The sequence below is a fragment of the Channa argus genome, chromosome 15, assembly GCF_033026475.1.
Source record: "Channa argus isolate prfri chromosome 15, Channa argus male v1.0, whole genome shotgun sequence".
Taxonomy (NCBI): domain Eukaryota; kingdom Metazoa; phylum Chordata; class Actinopteri; order Anabantiformes; family Channidae; genus Channa; species Channa argus.
This window is the reverse complement of record NC_090211.1, coordinates 1,764,980-1,787,747: the sequence shown is the minus strand read 5'-3', so window position 1 is coordinate 1,787,747 and position 22,768 is coordinate 1,764,980. Positions and strand designations below refer to the sequence as shown.

Here is a 22,768-nt window from a genome sequence, read left to right as displayed (position 1 = left end):
GAATAGTCTCAAAAAAGGAAAAAGGAGACATTTATAATACTTTTATTAATACTGTCATTGAAAAGTCCAATATTATTCCAACACTTTTATAACAGGCTGACATGGCTTTTCTACAAGTCAAATCTACTCTTTTTGTTATTTGTCTTTAATTGATAGGTTAAACTAGCTAGAATCCTATCAGTCAAACTAATCAAACAAACCAATCAGCCACAACATTAATACCAACACATGTAGTTATGATGTTGGTGGACGGCTCAGCAAGCTGCGAAGCACTGTGTGTTCTGAAACCTGCTGGATTAAATGTTGTGTTTGATTGGTTTAAAAACTCAAAAACACAATAAATCTGCAACATTTTGATTTTGGATGTAAAGTTATAAAAGAATACTCTGGGCCTCTTGTCAGGTATACTTCAGATGAGAGATTGTGTCTCGTATCCAACATCAGGACTCCTCTGGCTATGATGGGAGACTGTCCACAGTGAACACGAAATGAAACCACAGATTTCAATTTACAGCAAACCAAACACACATGACTCAAAGATCTGATGCTGCATGGACTTCCTGAAGGGAAAGCAAAAGGAGAGGAGGACAAGGATTTCTGATAAGAAAAGTGATTTCTGATTCATATAAAATGTTCTGTCTCCTAACTCCGCCTTCCCTAAACACCCCTATACCTCCACCTGCATACTGCAGTACCTCTTATTCTGTCGATGCAGAATGGCCTTGTTAATCTCCCTCAGCAGAGTTTCCTTGTTGTTCTTTATGTTAGCTTTGGCCGTCTCCAACACAAATTGAATCTTTTCCAGGCTGAACGGACGCTGAAAGGTGGAGAACTCCTCCATCTTTGCTTTAAACTCGTCTGCATCTATAGAAAACAGAAAGTTCTTACTTGCAGTGACTGAGACACCTGAATGTATTCACTTTCAGCATTACCAGGTGTTTGTGTGTGTACAGACCTTTACAGTTGTTTCTGTTGAAGAGTGGCATGAAAACAATTGTGGGCTCTTTCCCTTTCCCCTCGATCACATAGCAGTCCTTTGGCCAGTCTCTGTCCTCCAAGATTTTGTTATCTATCTCTGGGAAAGGCTTCTTCACCTGAGCTGCATAGTCTCTGGCAAGAGTCAGAGTCTGTGAAAAGAGCAGGGGTGACACCTTCACACTTGTGTGTAAAGCTGTAGATATTGTTCGCACAAGATACACATATCCACTTTGTAATGCAATAAAAATATTTTTAAAAAGGTTATTAATAAGATATTTGAACTGTTTTTAGGTTGAAAGCCTGTGACAGTGGAGTGAGTATATATCTTCAGAAATGGCCTTTGCATACAAATTTAAGACATAAAGACTGTATTACAGATGCCAGGGGTGAGTTTGACAGAATATTTAAAAGGGTGAGGGCTTAACAAAATGGGAAAATTGCATTATGGGAAATGTAGGACCATGTGTTTTTGTAGCTTAACCTATGTATGTAACCAGAGCTGGGGACATGCATTATGTAATGTATTTAATAGTTAATGTATGCAGTAACACATTATAATGCTCAGAAACACATAACTAAATGGATTCTGAAGAAACTGAATCTCCTTATATGTACTGGGTGTGTGCCAGCCACCACTGGAGGTGGGATAAAGCATTTCTATTTGAAAATCTGTTATGGCAGACAGTCATTTTTTGGCGTAACACTCTAAGGCAGCTTGGAGTATGTGCAAGAATCATTAGCCACATCCAGAACGTGGATTCAAACAAAGCTTAAAAAGGGGACTTTTTAACAAGCCAACAAGCTCTGTGCAGCTAATCAGGTGTTGATGCAGGTTTCGATTCAGCTTTTAAAGCAGGAAATATGAATGTCTGTGAGACACCACTGAAAAACAAGAGGAACATCATAGCGATAAATATTATAGAGACTTGGGCTTCATGGTTTTACTTTGTATTAGAATCAAATCAAAAACAAATTGAGGAGCATTTGAGAACTAATTAGGCATCATAAATGCAGAAAAGGTTTTAGAGCAACATATACTCGCATCCAGACGTTTTTCTGGGAAGGCCTTGCATATTTTAGCAAGACAATGTTAAAACACATACTGCATCCATCACAACAGCGTGGCTTTGCAGGAGAAGAGTCCGGGTGCTGAACTGGCCTGCCTGCAGTTCAAACCTTTCACCAATAGAAAACGTTTGGTAAATTATAAAACAATAAATCCAGCCACAAAGGCCGAGGACTGTGGGGCAGCTAGAATTTACAGACAGTTGTTAAAAGAAGACAGGATGCTACACAATGGTAAACATCGCCCTGTTCAAACGTTTTTGAGACATGTTGCTGTCATCAAATTCAAAATGAGCTAATATTTTCCATGAAACGGTGAAATGTCTCAGTTTCAACACCTGATATGTTGCTTATGTTCTATTGTTAATAAAATTTGGGTTGATGAGATTTGCAAGTCATTGCATTCTGTTTTTATTTATGTTTTACATATCTTCCCAACTTTTTTCAAATTGGATTGTATTTGATTTACTAGAAGTTTGTTCCAAAATGTGTCTTAATGTGTAGATGTCAAAGGCTCCTGTGAACCAGACTCATTGACTTTTACTGAATTATTGGTAGATTAAAAGGCTTTGCAGTATCTATTTTTACTGTGATTTGATATAGCAGGAAAACCTATATGAAAATCAAATGGACAATGTAACTACACGAAGACGTCTCCACTTTGGAAAAAAAAAAGACAGAAATTAAACAGAAATAGAAAATGTCATTAATGCATTTGTTGCTACCCTGTGTAAATGTTAACATAATGTTAATCTCTATTGGTTTTAAAAAGGTTTAACCTTAGGAGTACGAAAGTTTTCTCAAACCATAATAAAATACACAATAATTCTGTTCATCTAAAAAGAAAAGAGATAAATAGTTGTCAGTGAACAAAAATAAAATGGTCTGAAGTTTCTCACTTCATAAAACGACCTGGTAATCCAGACATTTTGGACTGGGTTCAATCGACACCATGCTGTTACAGTACCTCAAACATGTTTCCAGCACTGTATTCAGGTGCGATGATGAGGTCTATGTCCCTCTTGTCTCCCAGAAATGAAGGGTAGGCTACATTGATCAGCATTCCCGCATCTACCAGGTGGAAGTTTTCCTTAGAGCTGAGGCACGGTGGAACGGTGGAACCTGCCCAGCAACAGAAATTTTAAATATTTCATGATTTTCAAGATTTTTTTTTGCATCACTTATTGGCCAGTCACTAACAGTGTTTTTTGTTGTACTAGTAGTGTGGTAAGACAAAGCTGCCTTCGTGCTAAGCTAAACTAACCACCTAATAACTACAGCACACAGAGACAAAAAAAAAAATCGGATGCTGCAAGAAATATGAGCATCTTATTCCATTACATAAATATTGAATATAGATGTCTCTGCACCAGTGACACCACTGGCACAAATGTCCACTTGACCTCAAAAATTAACTTGTTAGATTTTAGTGGTCAAAGGTCTGTTTGTTCTTGTGAACACGATATCCCAGAAAAGTTTCTTCAGATATGGCACAAACATCCCCCTTTATAGACTCAAAGATGAACTGATTACATAATGGTCTTCAAAAGTCAAAAGCCATGATCACAGTTTCTTCATGTCTGCTCCCATCTTATCAAAGCTATATCTCAGTAGAAGGAACTTTATTACAATTGAGACAAAAATCCTCTTGGACTCATCAATGAACTGATTAGATTATGGACAAACATCTATGCAAACTGCAACTTGACTGATTGGTGGAAACATTCAACATTGCTATGTTGTAATTCTAGTTTTTTACAGGTCTGTTTCTCACCTTGATATTGGTAAAGGAAGTTTCTGGTTGTTCCCCACTCCCATTTCAAAATTAGTGGAAGGACTTGCTTAGTGAGCAGAGAGACTGGAAAATACACATAAGAGTCATGTTGTACATTTAAACAGTTAAACTGAACATTGTTTATAATCTGTACTTCACACTGACCATGTGTTTTGAAAGCTTCATCCTCGGGGCTTTGACTCCACGTTTCTACTGCAGACAGTAGCTCCAGATTCCACTGCTGAAAGAAATGTTTCCATTGCTCTGGAGTCTTTGACTCCAGCAGTGCAGACTTATTAGCATTTACCGTGTCTGGAAAAGATAAGAATCTAATGGACGCTGAGGTACTTTTCACTTTTCTGTGTCGTTATTTCATTACGGACAAAATTAAAAAGATCAACTGGAAAAAGTTCATTCATTCTGAGTATTAGTTCCTTCGATCTCGTAAATTAACTCGGAGCTACCAAAAGAGTTGCAATTCATTAACAAAGCTAGTTAGAGCTCAGTTTTATAGGCTGTCATCCAAGCAAGATCGACAACATCACTAATACCTTTTAGTATTTTCTGTAGATTATCCAGGTCAGACAGAGCAGTAGGATCATTAATAGTGCTTCTGGTCAGGTCCACCAGTTTATCAAGGATATTGTACAGACGCAGGAACTCTTTAGCACCACTGTCTACAAGCCCAGGCACTGAAACACAGACACACAAACACACACAGACACAGCGAGTGTCTCAGTGCACCATGTGCAGTGTGCAGAACAGGGAAAACCCTCGAGAAGGTGTGACTGCTTTTTCTATTTTAATGAGAAATTTACCCCTGCTCACAAAAATACACAGAGCACGTTAAAAAGAATGTGTGAAAATTGTGATTACCATTCATCCAGGGAGGAATAAAATCTGTGATAACTTCCTCATGAGCCAACGCGCAGCCTAGAAGACCTGCACAATCACACACACGCAGTTTGAGAAGGATTATGAGGACACGCAAACACATGCATGAGCAGCACTCTCATCAGTGCATTATTTCATGATGTGCAATGACGCAAAGAGTATGAAAAAAAATCCACATTAAAACATCTTCATAAATCAGCAATATACAATATACGGGCGACTGTGGCGCAGGAAGGTAGAGCGGTTGTCCACCAATCTCACAGTTGTTGGTTCAATCCCCGGCTCCTCCGGTCATATGTCGAAGTGTCCTTGAGCAAGACACTGAACCCCAACTTAGTTGCTCCCGGTGAGTGTTGGTCAGCTGCATAGCAGCTCCCCCATCGGTGTATGAATGTGTGTGTGATTGTGAGTGTGAATGGGTGAATAAGAAGCAGTGTAAAGCGCTTTGAGTGCCAATAGGTAGAAAAGCGCTATATAAGTGCAGACCATTTACCATTTACAATCATCAAACATTGCACTACGGTTCATGTGATCGCACAGTTTTTCACATCTCTGGTTGTTGCACATTGTCCACTGTTTCTATCATGTGACCCGTTCAAGCCTGTAACAACACACCTTGTAGTCTGACCATGTCCATCTCTGACTTCTGCTCCAGCAGCTCTCCGTTCTGGAATTTGCTTCCCAGAAGAGACGTTTGAACAAAGAGGCCCATTTCTGTGAATCCAGCCTCATGTGGGCTCACTTCAAACCATTTCCCTGAGAGACACAGAGTCTGTTTTACATAATACACATCCATGACTCACTTAAGCCCTTACGTACCATGTACTTTAGCGTGTGTGTGTGTGTGTGTGTACCTTCCACAGGGCCATTGGTAAAGCAGAATTTCTCTATGGCGCCGTAGATGGGGTAAGGGTTGGTGGAATTTCTACTGGCTTCATCTGAAAAATGCCGTGGATCCATCTGATTAAACACAAAATGTTGCTTTGAAGCAATTATGATCTATAGCAATATGGAGAATTATAAATTCGATGCACTGTGTTTGCACTGTTACGTGTTTCATGATGCCAGCAGAGGTCAAGACCCCCCAAATATCACTGAGAGAGAAGTCCTCCTCTTTTGCTCTGTCACTCAACCAAGCCAGGGCCTCTTCCAAGTTGACCGCATGACCTAACAACCTGGACACTGCTGTGTCCATGTTGGTGCTCCACTCTGGGTCACTGTATACGGAGGTCATGGACCTATCAGAGCAGAGGAGAGGAAGACACAGGTTGAGATTAACCATCATGGAAAAAAGTAGCAAGATTAGTTGTCTTTGTCACGGGCACATCACTGTATCATTTCACACAGAGCCTGTAATTATTAGTGTGCTTGTTACCATGTTGATCCAGAAACTCCTCCGAGGTAGAGCAGAGTGTCCAACAAACTGTCCTTTTCCAGCTGATATAGGGAACCCACCAGACCAATGGCTGCCCTCTGTCCCCCACCTGATCCCAACAGAGCAATGTGGGGAACGTCATCCTTTTCGGAGAGACAATGGAGATGCAACAGCATTTTGAAAGCTGCTAAGTTTACTGCGAAAAACAGTCATTCTTATACATCATTTAATGTTAGCGTTAATTAAGGGGTTATTACATTTTTTAACAGCGATGGAAGGAGTAGACAAACTCAAACTGAAGTAAAAGTGCAAGTTGTATCCTGAGGAAATATGCCACAAGTACCCTTTCAAAGTCTTTAGTCAAGTTACTGTATACTAAGTACATGCTCATAAGTATAAGTACTTCACTAAGAAAACTATATTAATTTTAAAAAGTACTGAATTTGATGCTTTGGATAAGATTATTGGACAAACTCTGTGAAAATTAAGGCATAAATGTAGAGAAATAAAAAAAGAGGCAAAATAAGATACAGTACAAACGGGACAAAGTTACCACAGAGATTTGTTGTAGAACATAAACTGGTTACGGTGCCATATTATGTACTGACAGCTGCTTTGTCCATAATAATACATCATCATGTATTAGTTGATTATATTTTGTATTAAGAATGTGCATCTTCAAAGTAACTATTAACTAAAGCTGTCAGATAAAACCTCTAAAGTCTGTTCTTAGTTGCTTCCCACCTCTGGCTGTTACCTTGAAATCATTTGAATATATTACAAGGGACTCGAATAAAAATGCAAAGTAATTAATAAAAATACAGGCCCTGTAACTTAAAGAGCACGAGTCTCCCCACGATCGGGAAGAATCCAAACTACTATCCACACGCAAGCAGCATACTGAGTCTGTTATCTGAAAATGGAATTGGTCTTTTTGGGATTCTTTGGATTACAGGCTACAGTTTAGTATGGTAAGGATGTGCCAGCATCAGCTGAGGTGCATCACAGTCTTATGGGTTTATAATACTGAACAGTCTCAGCAGTTAGCAAGCTAACATTCATGTATCGATCATTCACCACTTACACTGCTTATGCAAGCTTAAAAGCTAAATGCTAAATGAAAATATGGTCAAATATGGTCACAAATAAACCTGTTTAAAGAGAAATATAGAGGGGCCAATACTGTGCATACAAATAAAGGACATTTATGCAAACATGATGAGGTGAACAGTTTCATTCTTACTAGAGTACAGTTCATTTCCAGGCTGCTCAGTGACTCCAGGATTGCTTGTTTCCTCCGGTTAACATAATCCTGTTCGCCAGTACACAGAGACTGGGACTGACGGATGTGTTTCTGGGAACATGAAACACAACATCGATTCACTTAGACTGAATAGGACATGGAAACAGCTTCATTTTACATTGTAACTTTTTTAAAAATAGTGGAAAAAAGTGGTTTGTTAGGTTACTGTACCCAACAGATTACCATAGATCATACAAATCAGGCTACTAACAAACATCTTAAATCTCTCACCTCTGAACCTGCTTCTTTCTCCTCCATGCCATCCACTGCTTTTACCAGAGTTCCTGAAGCCCCAAGACAAAGGCAAAATAAAAAAACTGACAAACTTGCTTTTCCAGTCTGCATGTTTGGGCATGGAAGCAGTAGTGTATGTGCATGTGAATACTGAAGCTGAATCCTCAATCTAGTTCAAGTTTTGCCTTTTCAAACTGCTTCATACTGAAATGGCATGTTGTGCAGACACACAGCACTGGTCTGAGAGACAATCACTGAAACACTCAGATATGCCTACACACCCACACACACCCGTTTGGTGATATGTACCATGTGCTGCTAAAGAGAGAATTTCTAAATGTGCACCAGATGTCAAATTCAAAGCTAAAAAACAAGAGAAATGAAGCTGTTGATTCCCGACCAAACACACAAACTGGTAAATGCTTCAATATTATTAAGCCCCAAAATCACACACTTTCTACAGATGCTCTGATTTGAACTGGGTTTGTGGTCAAGTCATCACATGATCATTCCAAGAATGTGAGGAATCAACAGGCAGCCAATCAGTGATTGATTGTAACAACGGACTCTTGTTGCACAAGTAGGTAGCGTTTCTGTGAGGAAACCACAATATGATCATGTAGGTTGGTGCTGCAGTGCTAAAATTTGCTAAAGCTGTTTAAGTTTAAAGGTTTTGAAGGGGTCCTGGGGGCTCAGTGGTAGAGCATTGTGTTGGGATACAGAAAGCCGTGGGTTCAAATCCCACCCCACCAGCAGTGGCACCACCAAGCGCAACCCTGGTGCCAGGCCCAAGCCCAGACAAAAATGGGAGGGTTGCGGCAGGAAGGGCATCCAGCATAAAAAGAAAAACCACACGTGCCAAATCAACATGTGGGTCATGTTCCACTGTCGCCCACAGCTGTTTATCTTTTTGTTCAGGTTTTTTATACAAACCCTATTTTAAGAGAAGTTGGGGCCTTGTGTAAAAAAAGAAAAATGCAATGATTGGCAAATCATTGGTGGGGGGTGGGATTATGTAACATGGTCTTTCAAAAGAATGAGCGGAAGTTCAACTACTCTGTGAAAAAACAAGCAGATTTTAATGTAACCCTGTCCAGTGTTAGTACATTAATAAACTGTACATATGTCCACGTATGAGGCTTCATATCCAGGAACAGGTTCAGCATTTGTAAAATATAATGATAATGACATATTTCAATGTCAGTTCTCCTTGTGATGATGGTTTGTCATTCATTTACACTCATAAGCCAAGTGCCTATCACCTTCTGACTCCGACAGGGCTGATACCGAGGATGATTAAAAAGGTTCTGACCCCCACTCTGGCTACACCCCTTTGCATTTCTAGTGTATGATTTTTATTTATTTTATTTTTTTACAAATTCAATGTGCTTTGTGTAACATTTTAATGCCCGTTATTTTATTTCATTGTTTTTGTTTTTCTTAAACTAGAACTAAACTCCAAAACTAAATGGAAACTCTGATTTAAAAATCATTAATATAACAACAAATTTAAAAATGAAAACTATTATAATCTTCTTTGTGACCTACATTGACCAACCAATGCTAAAAAACAAAGTAGGTTGGAATTGAACACTGCTGTCCTACCGTAACAGGGGTCCAACAATTATCTGCTCCGGAGATCGTTGTGATGACGAACACTGATCATTTATTGAATTCTTAACTTATCCGATAACGGAGTAATTCTGCAGCACACGTTGACGAATAGTAATTTCACAAACACGTTCACAAGTCAATTCCACCGAACACGGTGAGAAACCGTGCGCGTCCACAGCTGCACACTTTCACTTCCACCTTGCAGCGCTGCTCACTCGCTTGTAGTCGTTTCTTTCCGTCAGCTCTAATAGCTGAACTTAAATCTCTAATAACTGTAACTTGTAGCTGCTACAGCTGTGTCAGCTGTGAACTACTACTACTTCTGTAACAAACTTTCTGTGTATATTGTTGCTAATCTTTTTAAAAAGGCAAACCTCAAAGGCCAAGTAAGGCCGTTATATGACGTCATCGATGACGTCACCAGTACACTTATACATATGAATCTCAATCTAATTAACCTTAAAATACACAATATGAACAAAAATAGAGGAAACCCTGGTTGGCTCTTAGACCTTCTATATTTTTAAAGCCAAGTGACAAATCCATGGTAAATATCATCTCTGCAGTTCTGCTCAGTTCTTTGGAGCAGATTAACTTCTCTCAGTGTCCTAGTTTGTACAGCTACAACTTGTTGTCGTTGGTTTTCATGTAATATAATATTTTTCCTGGAACCAAACTCAAACCACAAACCTCTTTGCTGTTTCATACTATTGAATTACGTGTGCCTAAATAGTGCCTTCAAAAAAAATTGGCTTTCTAAACAAAGTCCTGTAGAAATTCCCACACATACTTGACAGATAATCAAAATAATAATAATATTAAATACCACCCAATTGAACAGCTTTTAACAAGACATTTACCGGTTAATGTAGAATTAAAGTGCTTTTTTCCTCACCTTGTTGATGCCAAATTAAGAATTTGAGTTTTAAATGTGTTGATAAAAGCCTAAAAAAATTATATTCTGCCTGCTCAGTAACACTTCAATATTTCATTCCATGTGGCTCTTTGTGTGTTTTAAACTGGGAAACTATGATCAGGATTTTTGGGATGCCATTGAGCCTGAATGAACAAGGCCTGCAAAAAAACAAACAAACTGAGAGGCCAAAAGAGGCCATTTATGCACTGGTGCACAAACACCCAGACCTCAAACAGAAAACACAGTAAGTTGAATGTACAACTAGCACTGGATCAAACAAAGTGAAAAACCCAACTAACTAAATTTTTACAGCTCAAAAGAAAACAAAATAATGTACCAGGACTACCGACGATGTAACGGGCAGTAGCAGGTTCCTTGTGCTGCAAATACAACCTCAGATTCAAGTCTTCACTCTTCTGCCTTCCAGGCTTGTGTGGCTACTCAAGCACAGCATATACCCCCAAGATGCCACGCCACAATCCTCTACACTGACCAGAACAGAAAGCCAGACATGGGCAGGGCTATAAATATCTTGGGTCAGGGCTGCATTAAAATGACTGTGCTGAGGAAAGAAGCTGGGTGAAGGTGTGGATGAAAATTGATAATATATGTATTCCAATAAGAGGATGGAACTTAGGTTTAGTTCACAGACTTAAAATAATGATTTAAATAAAAAGGTAATTATCATATAAGAGAATATTGTTTTACATCCTATTACATCTGTATTATTGTTGTCTGCTTTAAAAGATTTATATGTATGTTAGAGTATGTATTCATCAACATATATATGGTGCATGAATGCGTGTATATGCAGTATACTTGTATATATTTTGAATTATGTCCTGTTTCTATGTTTGTACAACCTGAGTGTAATTTGATGACCAAAATAATCTCTTATTGTGAAGAATAAAGATGAAAAAGTGTGTGTATCTAGACCAAACAGGAGAACCTCAAGTTTACCATAATTACTGTGAGTTGTTGGAAGTTACAGAGGTGAAGCAGCATGTCTTCACCGTTTGTAGAGAAAGACTCAAAGGGTCTGAGGACTGAAACAAGACCTGAAATCTGTTTCTTGCAGCAGACTGTACACTGAAGACTGAGATAACAATAACAATAGTCATTTTTTAAAACTGTATTTTTCATTTGTCAGATGGATTTTTCCTTCTGCACATATCTGGATGCTGCCTTCCAAATGTATTGACTGTTTTAGTATTGTACAGTATTGTACTGTACTTTTAACAGTTTTGAGTGGAAATTAAAAATGTTGCTATACTATCCTCCCAAGACATATCAACTTTATACAAATGATAATTTAGCCGTAAACCATTGTGCACTTTATATTACCCCCAATATCCTTTAATAGCCCACACAACTGTTTGACAGATATGTATTTTTACCCTCACATTTCCATCTTTATCATGATTCATCTGTCATGGAATGAAATATTCTGCTGTTATTGATCACGTGATCTTCCCTGTAGTGTCATTCATTCATTAAAAATATTTAACCCACTGCTGGTGTAAATTCATCCCACTGTGTGCTTTCAGTTGGGGACTTGTAATGATCATTTCATCCAGTAGAGGTCAGGAGCAGCAGGGTTGACTTTATGTCAGCTGTCATGGCCAGAACTAGGGCCATGAGTCAGCCCAGAACACAACCTTACAAACATTTGATAATAAAAATATGTACAATTGTAATACTGTACATTTGATTCCTCAAAGATCTAAATGCTGATCAAGCCTTTATCACATTGCACATTTGAATAAATATTTGATGTTGAATACTGAATATTTATTTATTTATTTATATTATTTACTTATTTATTACTTTGGGCTATTAAGTACATTCTAAAAATTCCATTTATTGTGTTTACTGTGCCACAGAACACAGTGGGCTTGACTGCTGTCTCCTCAATGTTGGTTACACAGCCTTAGACATCCACCAATCCATCATTTGTAACCACTTATTCTGTGTGAGGTCACAGCCTATCCCAGCTGTCACAGGGCGAGAGATGGGGGGAGAGGTCACCAGTCTCTGAGCAACATAGAGAGACATACACACTTCTAAATCACATTCAAGCACAGCTCACAATTTAGAGTTGCAAATTAACCCAACATGCATGTTTTTGGACCGTGGTAGGAAGTAACCCTAACAACCTCAGGGAGAACATGCCAGGGATGAAAACCCACTACCTAGTTGTGAGGCAGCAGCACTAACCCCTCGACCACCGTGCTACCCTAAACATCTACCTGTAAATTCATGACCATTTACTGTAACTTTGTATTTTATTACTGTAAAGGTTCAGGGATAACAGATAACAAATGAGGCTTTTCGTAACTCTGGCATATTTTCAGAAATGAAAAAAAAAAAACATGCAGCATCCTGTTAAATAATTAAATAAACAAAGCACTCTGATGATCAAGTCCAAAAGCTTTAACCAACGACAAATTATTTTCAAACTGCTGATTCACAGAATATAGTTGAATCATTTTAAAAGTCTTCAGCTAGTACTGATTTAGTAATGTGTGTTACTAGGAAACGGTTGGCCATCCAGTCCATGAAACAAGCTATGTGGTTTCACATCACCGCCAATACATGACAGTCATTGTGTGACAAATAATAAATTAAAGCTTTCCAGAAAATCCATTGTAAAAACAATTATATATGTGGAAAACCTGTTGGTAGATCATCATCATAACTACCTTAAATTCTGAAGACTACCATAAGTGTTACTGTGATGACTTGGGTCTCTTCCATTTCTCCACAAATGACTCAAGTAACTTTTGAAAACCCATTTTGTAACCTTTGACCTCGAAAAACATCAAAAACCCCAACAATACCTCACTTCTATGACACATTCGGGTAAAATGGGACAGCAAACAATTCAGCTTAAAAAATAACAATTGTTTGGTTGTTGTTGTTTGTTTAATGGTTAAATGCATTATTAGTTCAAACATAAGCTTTGTGACTTAGCATCATATTTACTTATTCTAAGTGACTAAATAAATCATCTTTAATATGAAAGGTTAACATACTCATGATTTCACATTTTTAAAATGTTCTATTTTAGCTCTTGTTTTGTTCAAATTCATCCAAAGCAAGACATAGTCACTCACAAATGCCGGTTAATAAGTAAAAGATGCACAATTATCCTAAATGACTTCACTTCATCCTACACTACATGAATTATCTATTATATTAAATTATTCAGTTAAAGCTAGAGTATGTCATTTTTCCCCTCATATTTCTTTTAGGAGCAAATGCTCCTAAACATACGTTAGTGTTGAAAGACCTGAGGGGTGTGTTCAAAATATTTTGTCACTCAGACTCATTTCAAAAGTCTTTTAAGTGAGGCTCACATAATTATTTCTGCTTGTCTGAGTTTGTGTATTCTTTTATAATTATAGTAATTAAATACACGTTCCAAAGTTCTGATTAGTGGACTGATTTCGAGTGAAAGCTTCTGGCCCCTAAAGCTGCATATTACAGCTTTAAGCAAACCTAATCAGCATATTTGGTCATATATAATATGCAAGTGTTTCATCATTACTGATCAGAATTATGATGAAGTTTGTGGTCATATAACAACAATACATTACTCAGTCCTTCCACGAAGTTTCTGACCTCTTGTTTTTTTAACGGCGGCCTAAATTACTGGAATTCATGACACTTTTTCTAAAAACAAAATTTGATAGATTTTGCCAGTGGGAGGGACTGATTAGCCTACTGCTTCAAGCTAAACAGCTCACATATTAGAATTAATATGTGAGCCATAATTAAAAGCTCCACTGGTTAAATTAGATCAGCTTTGAACCCCTGGTTGTAACATATTCCGAACAATAAACAAAATGTAGTTCTTCTTTGAAATATTTAATGATGACTACTGACTTGTACTAATGGTTTACAGTTCCTGTATCTCACTGAGTCATCAGCCTGTACCAGTTAACCAAGACTAATTTCTTATCTGCTCTTGTGATTCTGACTCACATGGTGTGGGGCACTTCCTTTGCTGTTAAAAACTGGCTTCACATGCTATGTGTTTAAGAAGGCTCACTGCTCAGTGACCTTGTTGCAAAGCCTTAGGGGAACACATGTACACACACACACACACTCGTAACCTCAAGAGTCGTGTTGCCTTATGTCATCTCAAATCTCCATGTTCTCCTAACGTGTTTTTCCTTTTTTTTTTTTTCACCAAACATTTCTTCCTCCCCCCTCTGTCTCCTTGAATCACTTAGTTTCTTCCAGTTTTACCCTTGTTTCTCTCCCCTTGACAAATAGAGGCATTTGTCATGTTTTATGCACTGGCATGATTTTCACACATTTCACCTTTAACTGGTGTAATATTTTATTTTGTAGTCTACAGAAATTAAGCTTTAAATATGGTTCTGCAATTAAAAATTCCACTTACAGATAGGTACAGGTATTGTGACATACAGTGACAAGAAATGGACAAGTGCAATCTATTTTAATTAGTTACACACAAATTGTTGCTTTCTTTTTCCACCAGCACTGTAAACATTTATTAGGTGTGTTCAATAAAGACATGAATCATTATAATTGTTTGTGTGTTATTGGCTTAAGCACATTTTGTTTTTCTATGCTATTGACTTAGAGGAAGATCAAATCATATGTATCACATTTAACTAATTATTGCACAAAACCAGTTCATTCCAAATGGTTCACACACATTTTCTGAAATTAAGACAAAAACATGACAATTGTTATGTTTTAAAAATTTTATTGTAATTGTGATATTTCATATAAAAAAAAAAAAAAAAACAGCCCTAAACTGGACAGATGCAAATATTTAATACAGATATTCAAAGCAGGATCACGCATGGCCACGGTGACCATTCATCGACCGACAGGTTGACCACATCACCAACCCACCGACAGCGATGAATGTAAACCGTAAACCTGCACTGGTAGAGGACTGTTCCATGTGATTTCACACAATAATAAAGAACATGAAAATTAGACAGGATCATCACAATAAAAGTTATAAAAACAGAAAATAAAATAGAACATTTATGATTTTGAAGTAATTATTAACATAGCCATGTACATATGCAGTATATATGCATAAGTAGAGACTCTGTACCTTGCAACTTCTCATGTAGCGTCACATTTGAGTCAAAGTGCTACGTCTCTGGATAAACCTAGATTTAGTTGAAGGTATTTCCAGAACCCTCATAGACTTTTCTTCTATCCTCATTCAAAAATGATTTGGTTCGATCCTGTGAAACTGTAATTTTAGTCTTTTCCACAAAACAAATGTGGCAACAGGAAAGATTTTCATTTAAATAGGGAAACTATGTAAACTGTGTAAAATTAAATTATAGCATATTCCTGCCAGCTCCATGCTCCACTTTCCGTCAAAGCGTCACCATCTTTGTTTTTTGTGAAAAAGAAATGGACATACCTGAGAAATGACTCTACATTGCCATGTACTGCTTTCTTATCCATATCCAGAGGGTTAGTACTGTGACTGAAGTGCAGATAACAACGAGGTACAAGCAGAAGGAAAACTATAACCCCAGAAAAACAGGACTTATTACTTAAACTTAAGCACAGTACAGCAAACTGTACACATACATTTACCATGTGTAAGAAGACAAAATCCTCCCACATGTCAAATAAGATTCTGTTCCAATAACTTGCATTTCACTATGTAGTTTCTCTTTTTGTTTTCACTTACAAGAGTAAAGCAAAGGAAACGTACCCTGTGAATACAGTTAAAGATGGGTGTGGCAATTATGTCACTATTACAATTCCATCAAACAACTCTACCCTGTTAAGATAGTGACAAAATGACCATGTCACCGTAATTCATAATATGTTAATGTACTACACTTAAATACTATGTAAAAGCTCACCTAGCATATAACCAGCAATATAAAACGTTATCTAGTATAAGAAAAGAAAAACAAATACACAATGAACTTTAAATATTAATGAGATTGATTCGCTTTAACAGAAAACATAATCAAGTTACCAATGATTTATTAGGTTCTAACAGGAATAGCTCAGAACATTAGATCAGATTTCGGCTGCAACACAGTTATTCTTGAGCTTGCTGAATTTTTTTTCTAAGCCATAATCTACACACTGTGTTGTGCACATATATAGATGGAGTTCAAAGAATATCTTCGTTTAATCTTATGTGAATTCCCTGTGAACTCAAGCCAAATAACTGTAGCAAAATCTATTTTAAATATGCACATTTTTTTTGACAAATTGTTAAATATATGTAGTGTAAAATATCTGACAATATTTGAAATGTAAATCAGACAGCCCTACATATTTTTTTAGAGGATGTATGGTTATTGAGAGCAATGTGGGTTTGTATTTCAGACTGATGTCAGCACAAATGTAAGGGTACACTCAACACTCGATGGTTTCACTGAGTCACAAACTCACCGACAGCGTTGAATGTTCCCTACGACTTGAAAAACTCAGGCTGACAGCGAGCTCACAACACACCACGTCCTCCAGTGCCTTAAGCAGTGGACAGCCACGGCCGAACAGACCTAAAATGATGCTAAACAAGAAAAGACAAGAGCACTGCAGGTAGACATACACATTTCAGTTAGTGTTTGTAAAACCAGTTTATACAGTGGAGGTTTATAAGCATTTGTTATTGCTGTGGAAAGAAAAACCTATTTGATGAATTTTATCAATTCAAAAATACGTTTCAACTGATTTGAAATTGCTTCCACCTCATGGGGGGTGGGGGGGTGGGGTGGGGGGGGGGGGGGTGGGGGGCAGGCTAGAGGAGTCAAGGGTGAGTGGAGAGAATAAGAAGGGTGGGTAGGTGATTGGGGATGTGGGGTGGGATTGGTGGCGGGGTCTGGGTGAGAGCAGTGTTGATCGATTCCAGGCTTGGTATTTTCCAGACAGGCTGAATGGTAAAGGTCAAAGGTCACCGGCTCTTGTTTCCGATGAAAGACGACCTGTGTGTTTGTGTGTTTGTGTGTGAGTATCTGTGTGCGTGCATGCACATTTTCACACTTGTGTGCAAAGTGGTAGATATTCATGTGTTCTTGCTTGACACTGTGTTTGGTTAAATCTCTAGTTATGTAAAGCTATGCAAGAAAAAAAGAACCATATCTGAATGCTGCACTTAGGGACATAAAATGCAAGAAAGTGTGTGTGTATATACCACACATGTATCCCAGGCCCATAGTTATTCGTATTTAGTATTTTATTCATATTATTTATCTCTAGTTACTTCCACTAGATTTTTATGAGACTTGCATTTTTGCTCTTTTTTCTTGTCTCGTTCTATTAGCGGAAGCTCTGTATCCTCAGCTACCCACAACTCTGGTAGAGCCAGTTTATCATTATTGCTTCCTATCATCTCTGGACACCATCTGTTGGGATCCTGGGCACATCGGACATAGCTGAACAATCTGTTTAACTTTGTCACCACTTTTAATAAAAATCCAGGTAATTTGCGGTGAAGAATTGAACAGCAGAAAGCCCTGAGCTGAAGCTGAGTGTGCAGGCAGGTGGTTGGGTGTTTAGCTTAAGGGCACCTGAAAAAAAAAAAAGCTACAAAAATAATCTCAAGTGCTGCTGCTATAATATGTGACACATCTGCCCTATGCTACTGTGTGTTTGCATGTGTGTAACTGTTTGGTTGTCTGTTTGCATTCTGCTCCACCCATATTTTGTCTGCTCACATAACTACATTGCATTGACACGGTGATGACAACACACGCACACAGTGTCTCATCAAATGAGAAGTGGATCGTTTTACCTGGGTGGCTGTGCAACCCTGGACACATGCACACATGTAGACACATGCACACACACACACACACATTCACGCACACACAAATCCAGACAGGTAAAAATGCTAACTGCATTGATGTCTGAACACCCGGGGCTCAGGTATCAGCAGACAAAGTAAACACTGACCTACACACAGACACACCAAGGAAGTATCCATATATATGCATAACACACACACACACACACAGACACACACACAGAGTTCTAAAGTGGTATGTTGAGTGTATTTTCAAGGTTGCATCTATAGCATTTGCACTACTTCCTGTGTATGGATGGTGTGTGTATGGATGGTTGAATTTGAAAGCGAGTGTTTCTAAAGAAGAAGACATATTGTGTCTGCGAGGTAAAGAAGAGGGGGGGAGGGTAAGGGGAAACACAGAGTAGTGGGGTTGGGGGACGGGGGGTGAGCAAGTGAGTGAGTGAGTAAGTGGTCCTCCTTCCCTCCCTTCTTTCCGACTTCCCTCTCGCTTACTCACTCCCCCTCCCCCAATGGGGACTTGAACCCATGACCCCCCGGTGAATGAGTTCATGGGAGGCACCGCCATTATTGGGATAACTGCTGCTCTATGTGTGTAAGATAGAGTGTGTTTTCCAAGTAACCTGAGTTGAGTCTGGGTAAAGCCAAAATTGTCCAGTTTTTGTAAAGTTGACTTTTACTACGCAAATTCTGAATAACAGTTATGTTTCACTTAACAATACATTTATTAATGTATACAGATATGTGTGTGTGTGTGATGTCTGAGGTAATGAGGACGGTGATGCCCCCTACCCCCACCCTCTTTGCTGCTGGGTTTGTGACCGAGTCTGCATCTTTCTACCTGGCCCAGACTGGATCAATACTTTAATCTAATTGTCATTCGCTTCCACTGGGACAGCCAGCAACACACACACACGCACACACACACACACACACACACACAAATCATGAATGAACATCCTCATGGTGTAAGTACACTTCCTGCCATGTTAGCATACCACCATGGTGCCCTTTACTACACCCAATTCCATGCTCCACTCTCCACTCTTCCCCTCTCTGGGCGTTTCTCCGTGCCGTTGCATCCTGCATGCACATCACTGTCTGCAAACATCCACTGACACACTGTCACATCACATTCGTGTCTGCCGGGAAGCAGCCTCTCCCACAGAGTGACAATGGAAAGTAAATGTCAGGACTGCTCTGGGATCAGAACCCTGTCACTGCATGCACAATAATCAAGCTGGAAACATTTAGAAAATGAAGGTGCAAACTGACTTACCCAACATCCTCTCGTGCAGGAGCAGTAGTATCTCTGTCCCTCTTTCTCTGCATTCCTCTATCTCTGTCCTTTCTTTTTTTTACCCCTCCCATTGAAAAACCAAGCCACCACTCTCTATCTCTTTCTTTCATCCTCTGTTCTCGTCTTTCCCTCAACACCTCTGCTCTAAATCGCTACTCTTCCTCACTTCCTTCCTTCTCCCCGTTTCGCTTCTTCCTCCTTCTCCTCCTCCTCGTCGTCTGTCATTTATCACACTCTTTCCCTTTTCTTTCTTCTTCTCCGGTGGCTCTCTGGTGTCTTCTTCCTGCTGCTGGAAACTGCAGACTGTCTGGCAAGAGAGAGTGAGAGAGAGAGAGAGAGAGAGAGAGAGAGAGAGAGAGAGAGAGTGCAAAGAGCAATGGGAAGTGCAAAGCAGGACACACACAGCCTCTGTCAGTTTGAATGAATATTGTGCACACTTGGCTTGTCTCTCCTCCCCCTCTCTTTCTCCCTCCCTCCCTCTCTCTGTCTACCAGACACCCCTCCTCCACTCCTCTCTCGCTTTGCCCTCCTTCGCTATCTCCTCCTCCTTCTCCCTCGCTGCTGTCTTCAAACATGTTCACACTCCAAGACTGACTGACATTATAGAGCTGCACACACACACACACACACATACACGTACCCACACAACACATACTTCTCACTCTCCTGGACCCAGACAGTTAACCCTTTTGATGCAGCTGCACGTCCCGTCTATTTGTATGTATAATCATCTTGTCAATAGCTGCTGTATTTCAAGCATCAAACAGTAGATTTTTATTTGCTGAATAAATATATTTTTAAGTTGCGATGCCCTGAAACAAGCACTAAAGTTCATAAAATGTTTAGTAATTGTATCAGCCTTACAAAGCTGCACATGAATTTCTTTTTTTATGTTTTTCATACAAATATTTTAGGTCTAACACCAGCTGTGCAGTGCTGGTCCCAAGCCCGGTAGAAATTGGGGAGGGTTGCATCATGAAGGGCATCCGGCGTAAAAAATTGTGCCAAATCAACATGCGGACAATGATCTGCTGTGGCGACCTTGAACTCATGGGATAAGCCGAAAGGACAAAAAAATTATTAAAAAATTTTAGGTCCAACAGCAACGTGTGTATAGATTTACAGAAATTACCATATGTGTGAACTATCTAACAATCACATTTTGCATTTGGTGATAAGTATATTAGACATTTCACATGTGGAATATTAGAAGATTGCATGTTCAGATTACATGATGGGATTATTGTAATATACTGGAAAGTCCAATGAGTGACATACAGTATTTCAAAATTACGCTCCAAAAATGGAAATAATCACTTACATAATTGTACTTTTTATTCATTTTAGATATTATATACCCATTACTCAAAATCTGTCTCAAACTCTGTATCACACACAAGAAATATTTATATTTTCAAGTAATACTCAACTACAAGTACCACCTAAAATTCTTTACATGCTGTAAAATATAACCATACATAAAAGTAAGAAAGTAGAAGTACAATGTTTTATAAACAGTGCTGAATGTGATACTGTTGATGACATAAATCCCAAAGTTTCATCCAGATTTATTTGACAATCACTCAAAGGTGAAAATTATGGCAAAGATGTTATAGTGATGAAATCTACAGCCCAAAAATATGCAGCAACTTGATGTGGGGAAAAAAACAGCACAGCTGATAACATTCAAGGTTATATGAACTACTTTGTGCATCCACAGGTGGTTAATGATCCAACATCATTTACTAGTTAATTCATATTTGTGTTAAAAATCTTCATCTGCAACACATAATTAATAACTAAAGTTGCCAAAGTACTGTCATGGAGTCAAAGCATAATGTTTCCCTCTAAATTGCATTGGTTTAAAACTATAAGATGCCTAAAATGGAATTACTCCACAAAAGTCCAAGTACTAGCAAATTCTGCTGAAGTACAGTATTTATTTACCAACTCTGGTGCCATATTAGATGTGACATGTGGTTTAAACCAGTTGTCCTCAATCCTGGTCCTCAAGGATCCCCGGTCTTCCTGCTGTCTTTCCAGCCAACCCTGCACCACCTACTGTTGATCACCAGGATCAGGTGTGTTCACTCAATGGTGAGCAGAAAGGTTACCATCTCAGATGAAGGTGAATCTGTATCTTCCAGCTTCTGATTGACCAAACGCAACTGATCCAGGGGATCAGCAGTAGTACAGAGAAGCAGAGAACACTTGGCTTGGAGTTTAGCTGAATGTACATTGGTTTATTTAACATATAAACTGTATGAGCAATAAAGGTACATTCATCTAGTATGTCAGTCACATGTGAAATTGCTGTTCCACCTGAGACATTTTGTGTGTATGTGTATTGTGTCACAGTTTGTTTCAGGTTCTCATATTAAGTTAATTTATCTAAAGTCTATAAAATCTATAAAATAATTCTGTAGACAATGCAATTGATTTTACATGCACTTTTTTGTGAGGCAAATGTTTTTATGCTCAAGTCTGTATATTTAATGGAACACCTGCAACACACCTTTCTCTGTGCACAAGTGTGTAGAGATCATTTCATCAACCTATTCCTGAAGAATTGTGATACACTAATGAGAAATGACACCATTTCACTTCCCATTCTGACATTCCTTTAAATATTTTCTTAAAAATGCATAATTTCTTTTACTTTGCTTCTTGTTTTAATATTGCAGTTGGAAACTACAGCATTTACTCTTAATTTCTGAAGTATTCCTATTTCTGTGCCCCCAAACACAGCCCTCTTTACTTGTATTTTTATTAACACTGCTCCTCCCCCGCCCCCCCCTCCATCATCCTCCCTTCCCTTAGTTACATATTGATTGGGTCACTCTGAGCATGTGTGTCATTGTGTGTATTTGTGCATGTGTATACATGCCTCATCCTGCTGTGGTCAATGAGGTCAAAATGACAGCCAGACAGATGAGAATTTTGGAGTTGATTTTTTTCCCGCTGCCTCCTCTATCACCTCCTTCTCTCACTTGTCAGAGTCAGCGAGTAGTCAAGGTAAAGGAAGTGAGATAAATGATAATGTCAGCATCATTCATGAGCTCAACAACAGCACGGATGATACTGTTTGACAATGAAATGACTGGCTTGCAGTGTGTAGCATAGCATCGCATCAGCTTGATGTGCTCATGCAGCCAGAAAAGACCATTTTTACCACTGAGCATTTTTTGTGACAATCAGCTGAATCTTACAAATCCACAGGGGAAGTAAACACACTTCAAGATCAAGAGGTGGAAGGACAGAATATTCTTGAATTCTTTAAAGATGGATGGTCAGCTGATGTCCTTTTCCTTCACCAATCTTGGCTTTGCATTGAACGAAAATAACAGTGTTATTTAAACACCACTTGGCAGTGACCGTCCTCGCTGACCCCTTCGGCCAACAGACTCGCTGTCTGTGTGGAGGAGGGTGCAGGATGGATGGGAGAGCAGGGGTCGATAGAGGCCATAAGGCAAAGAAGGAGGGAGGTGCAGACAGAGGAGGCTTGAGAGGATTTGGCAACTGAGACTAATCAGGAAGA

General features: G+C 38.8%; 1 protein-coding gene across 3 annotated transcripts; it reads right to left on the bottom strand.

Annotated features, from left to right (window-relative positions):
• Positions 1–26: 26 nt before the first annotated feature.
• Positions 27–9,565, bottom strand: LOC137100331 (cytosolic phospholipase A2 gamma-like). 3 transcript variants are annotated; one of them, XM_067478093.1, is made up of 15 exons: positions 9,229–9,565; positions 7,621–7,673; positions 7,330–7,440; positions 6,087–6,229; positions 5,763–5,949; positions 5,566–5,671; positions 5,327–5,467; positions 4,694–4,759; positions 4,369–4,509; positions 3,983–4,129; positions 3,818–3,901; positions 3,011–3,165; positions 956–1,127; positions 696–864; positions 27–560 (listed from the first exon to the last, which is right to left on the bottom strand). In XM_067478093.1, the coding sequence occupies exons 2-15, from the start codon at positions 7,645–7,647 to the stop codon at positions 509–511; spliced, it is 1,701 nt and encodes a 566-aa protein (XP_067334194.1). In that variant the 5' UTR covers positions 7,648–7,673; positions 9,229–9,565; the 3' UTR covers positions 27–508. The 3 variants fall into 3 exon arrangements, with proteins under 3 accessions (XP_067334194.1, XP_067334192.1, XP_067334193.1); XM_067478091.1 differs by lacking the exon at positions 9,229–9,565 and having other exon boundaries at positions 7,621–7,879; XM_067478092.1 differs by lacking the exons at positions 4,694–4,759; positions 9,229–9,565 and having other exon boundaries at positions 7,621–7,883.
• Between the last annotated feature and the right edge of the window lie 13,203 nt (positions 9,566–22,768).

Excerpts from the sequence above, each read along its gene's own strand:
- LOC137100331 (XM_067478091.1), bottom strand. The coding sequence starts at position 7,734 with ATGCAGACTGGAAAAGCAAGTTTGTCAGTTTTTTTATTTTGCCTTTGT. Across the intron at positions 3,166-3,817 it reads CTTCCTTTACCAATATCAAG|GTTCCACCGTTCCACCGTGC; the intron begins GTGAGAAACAGA and ends GTTGCTGGGCAG. Across the intron at positions 1,128-3,010 it reads GTGCTGGAAACATGTTTGAG|ACTCTGACTCTTGCCAGAGA; the intron begins GTACTGTAACAG and ends CTCTTTTCACAG.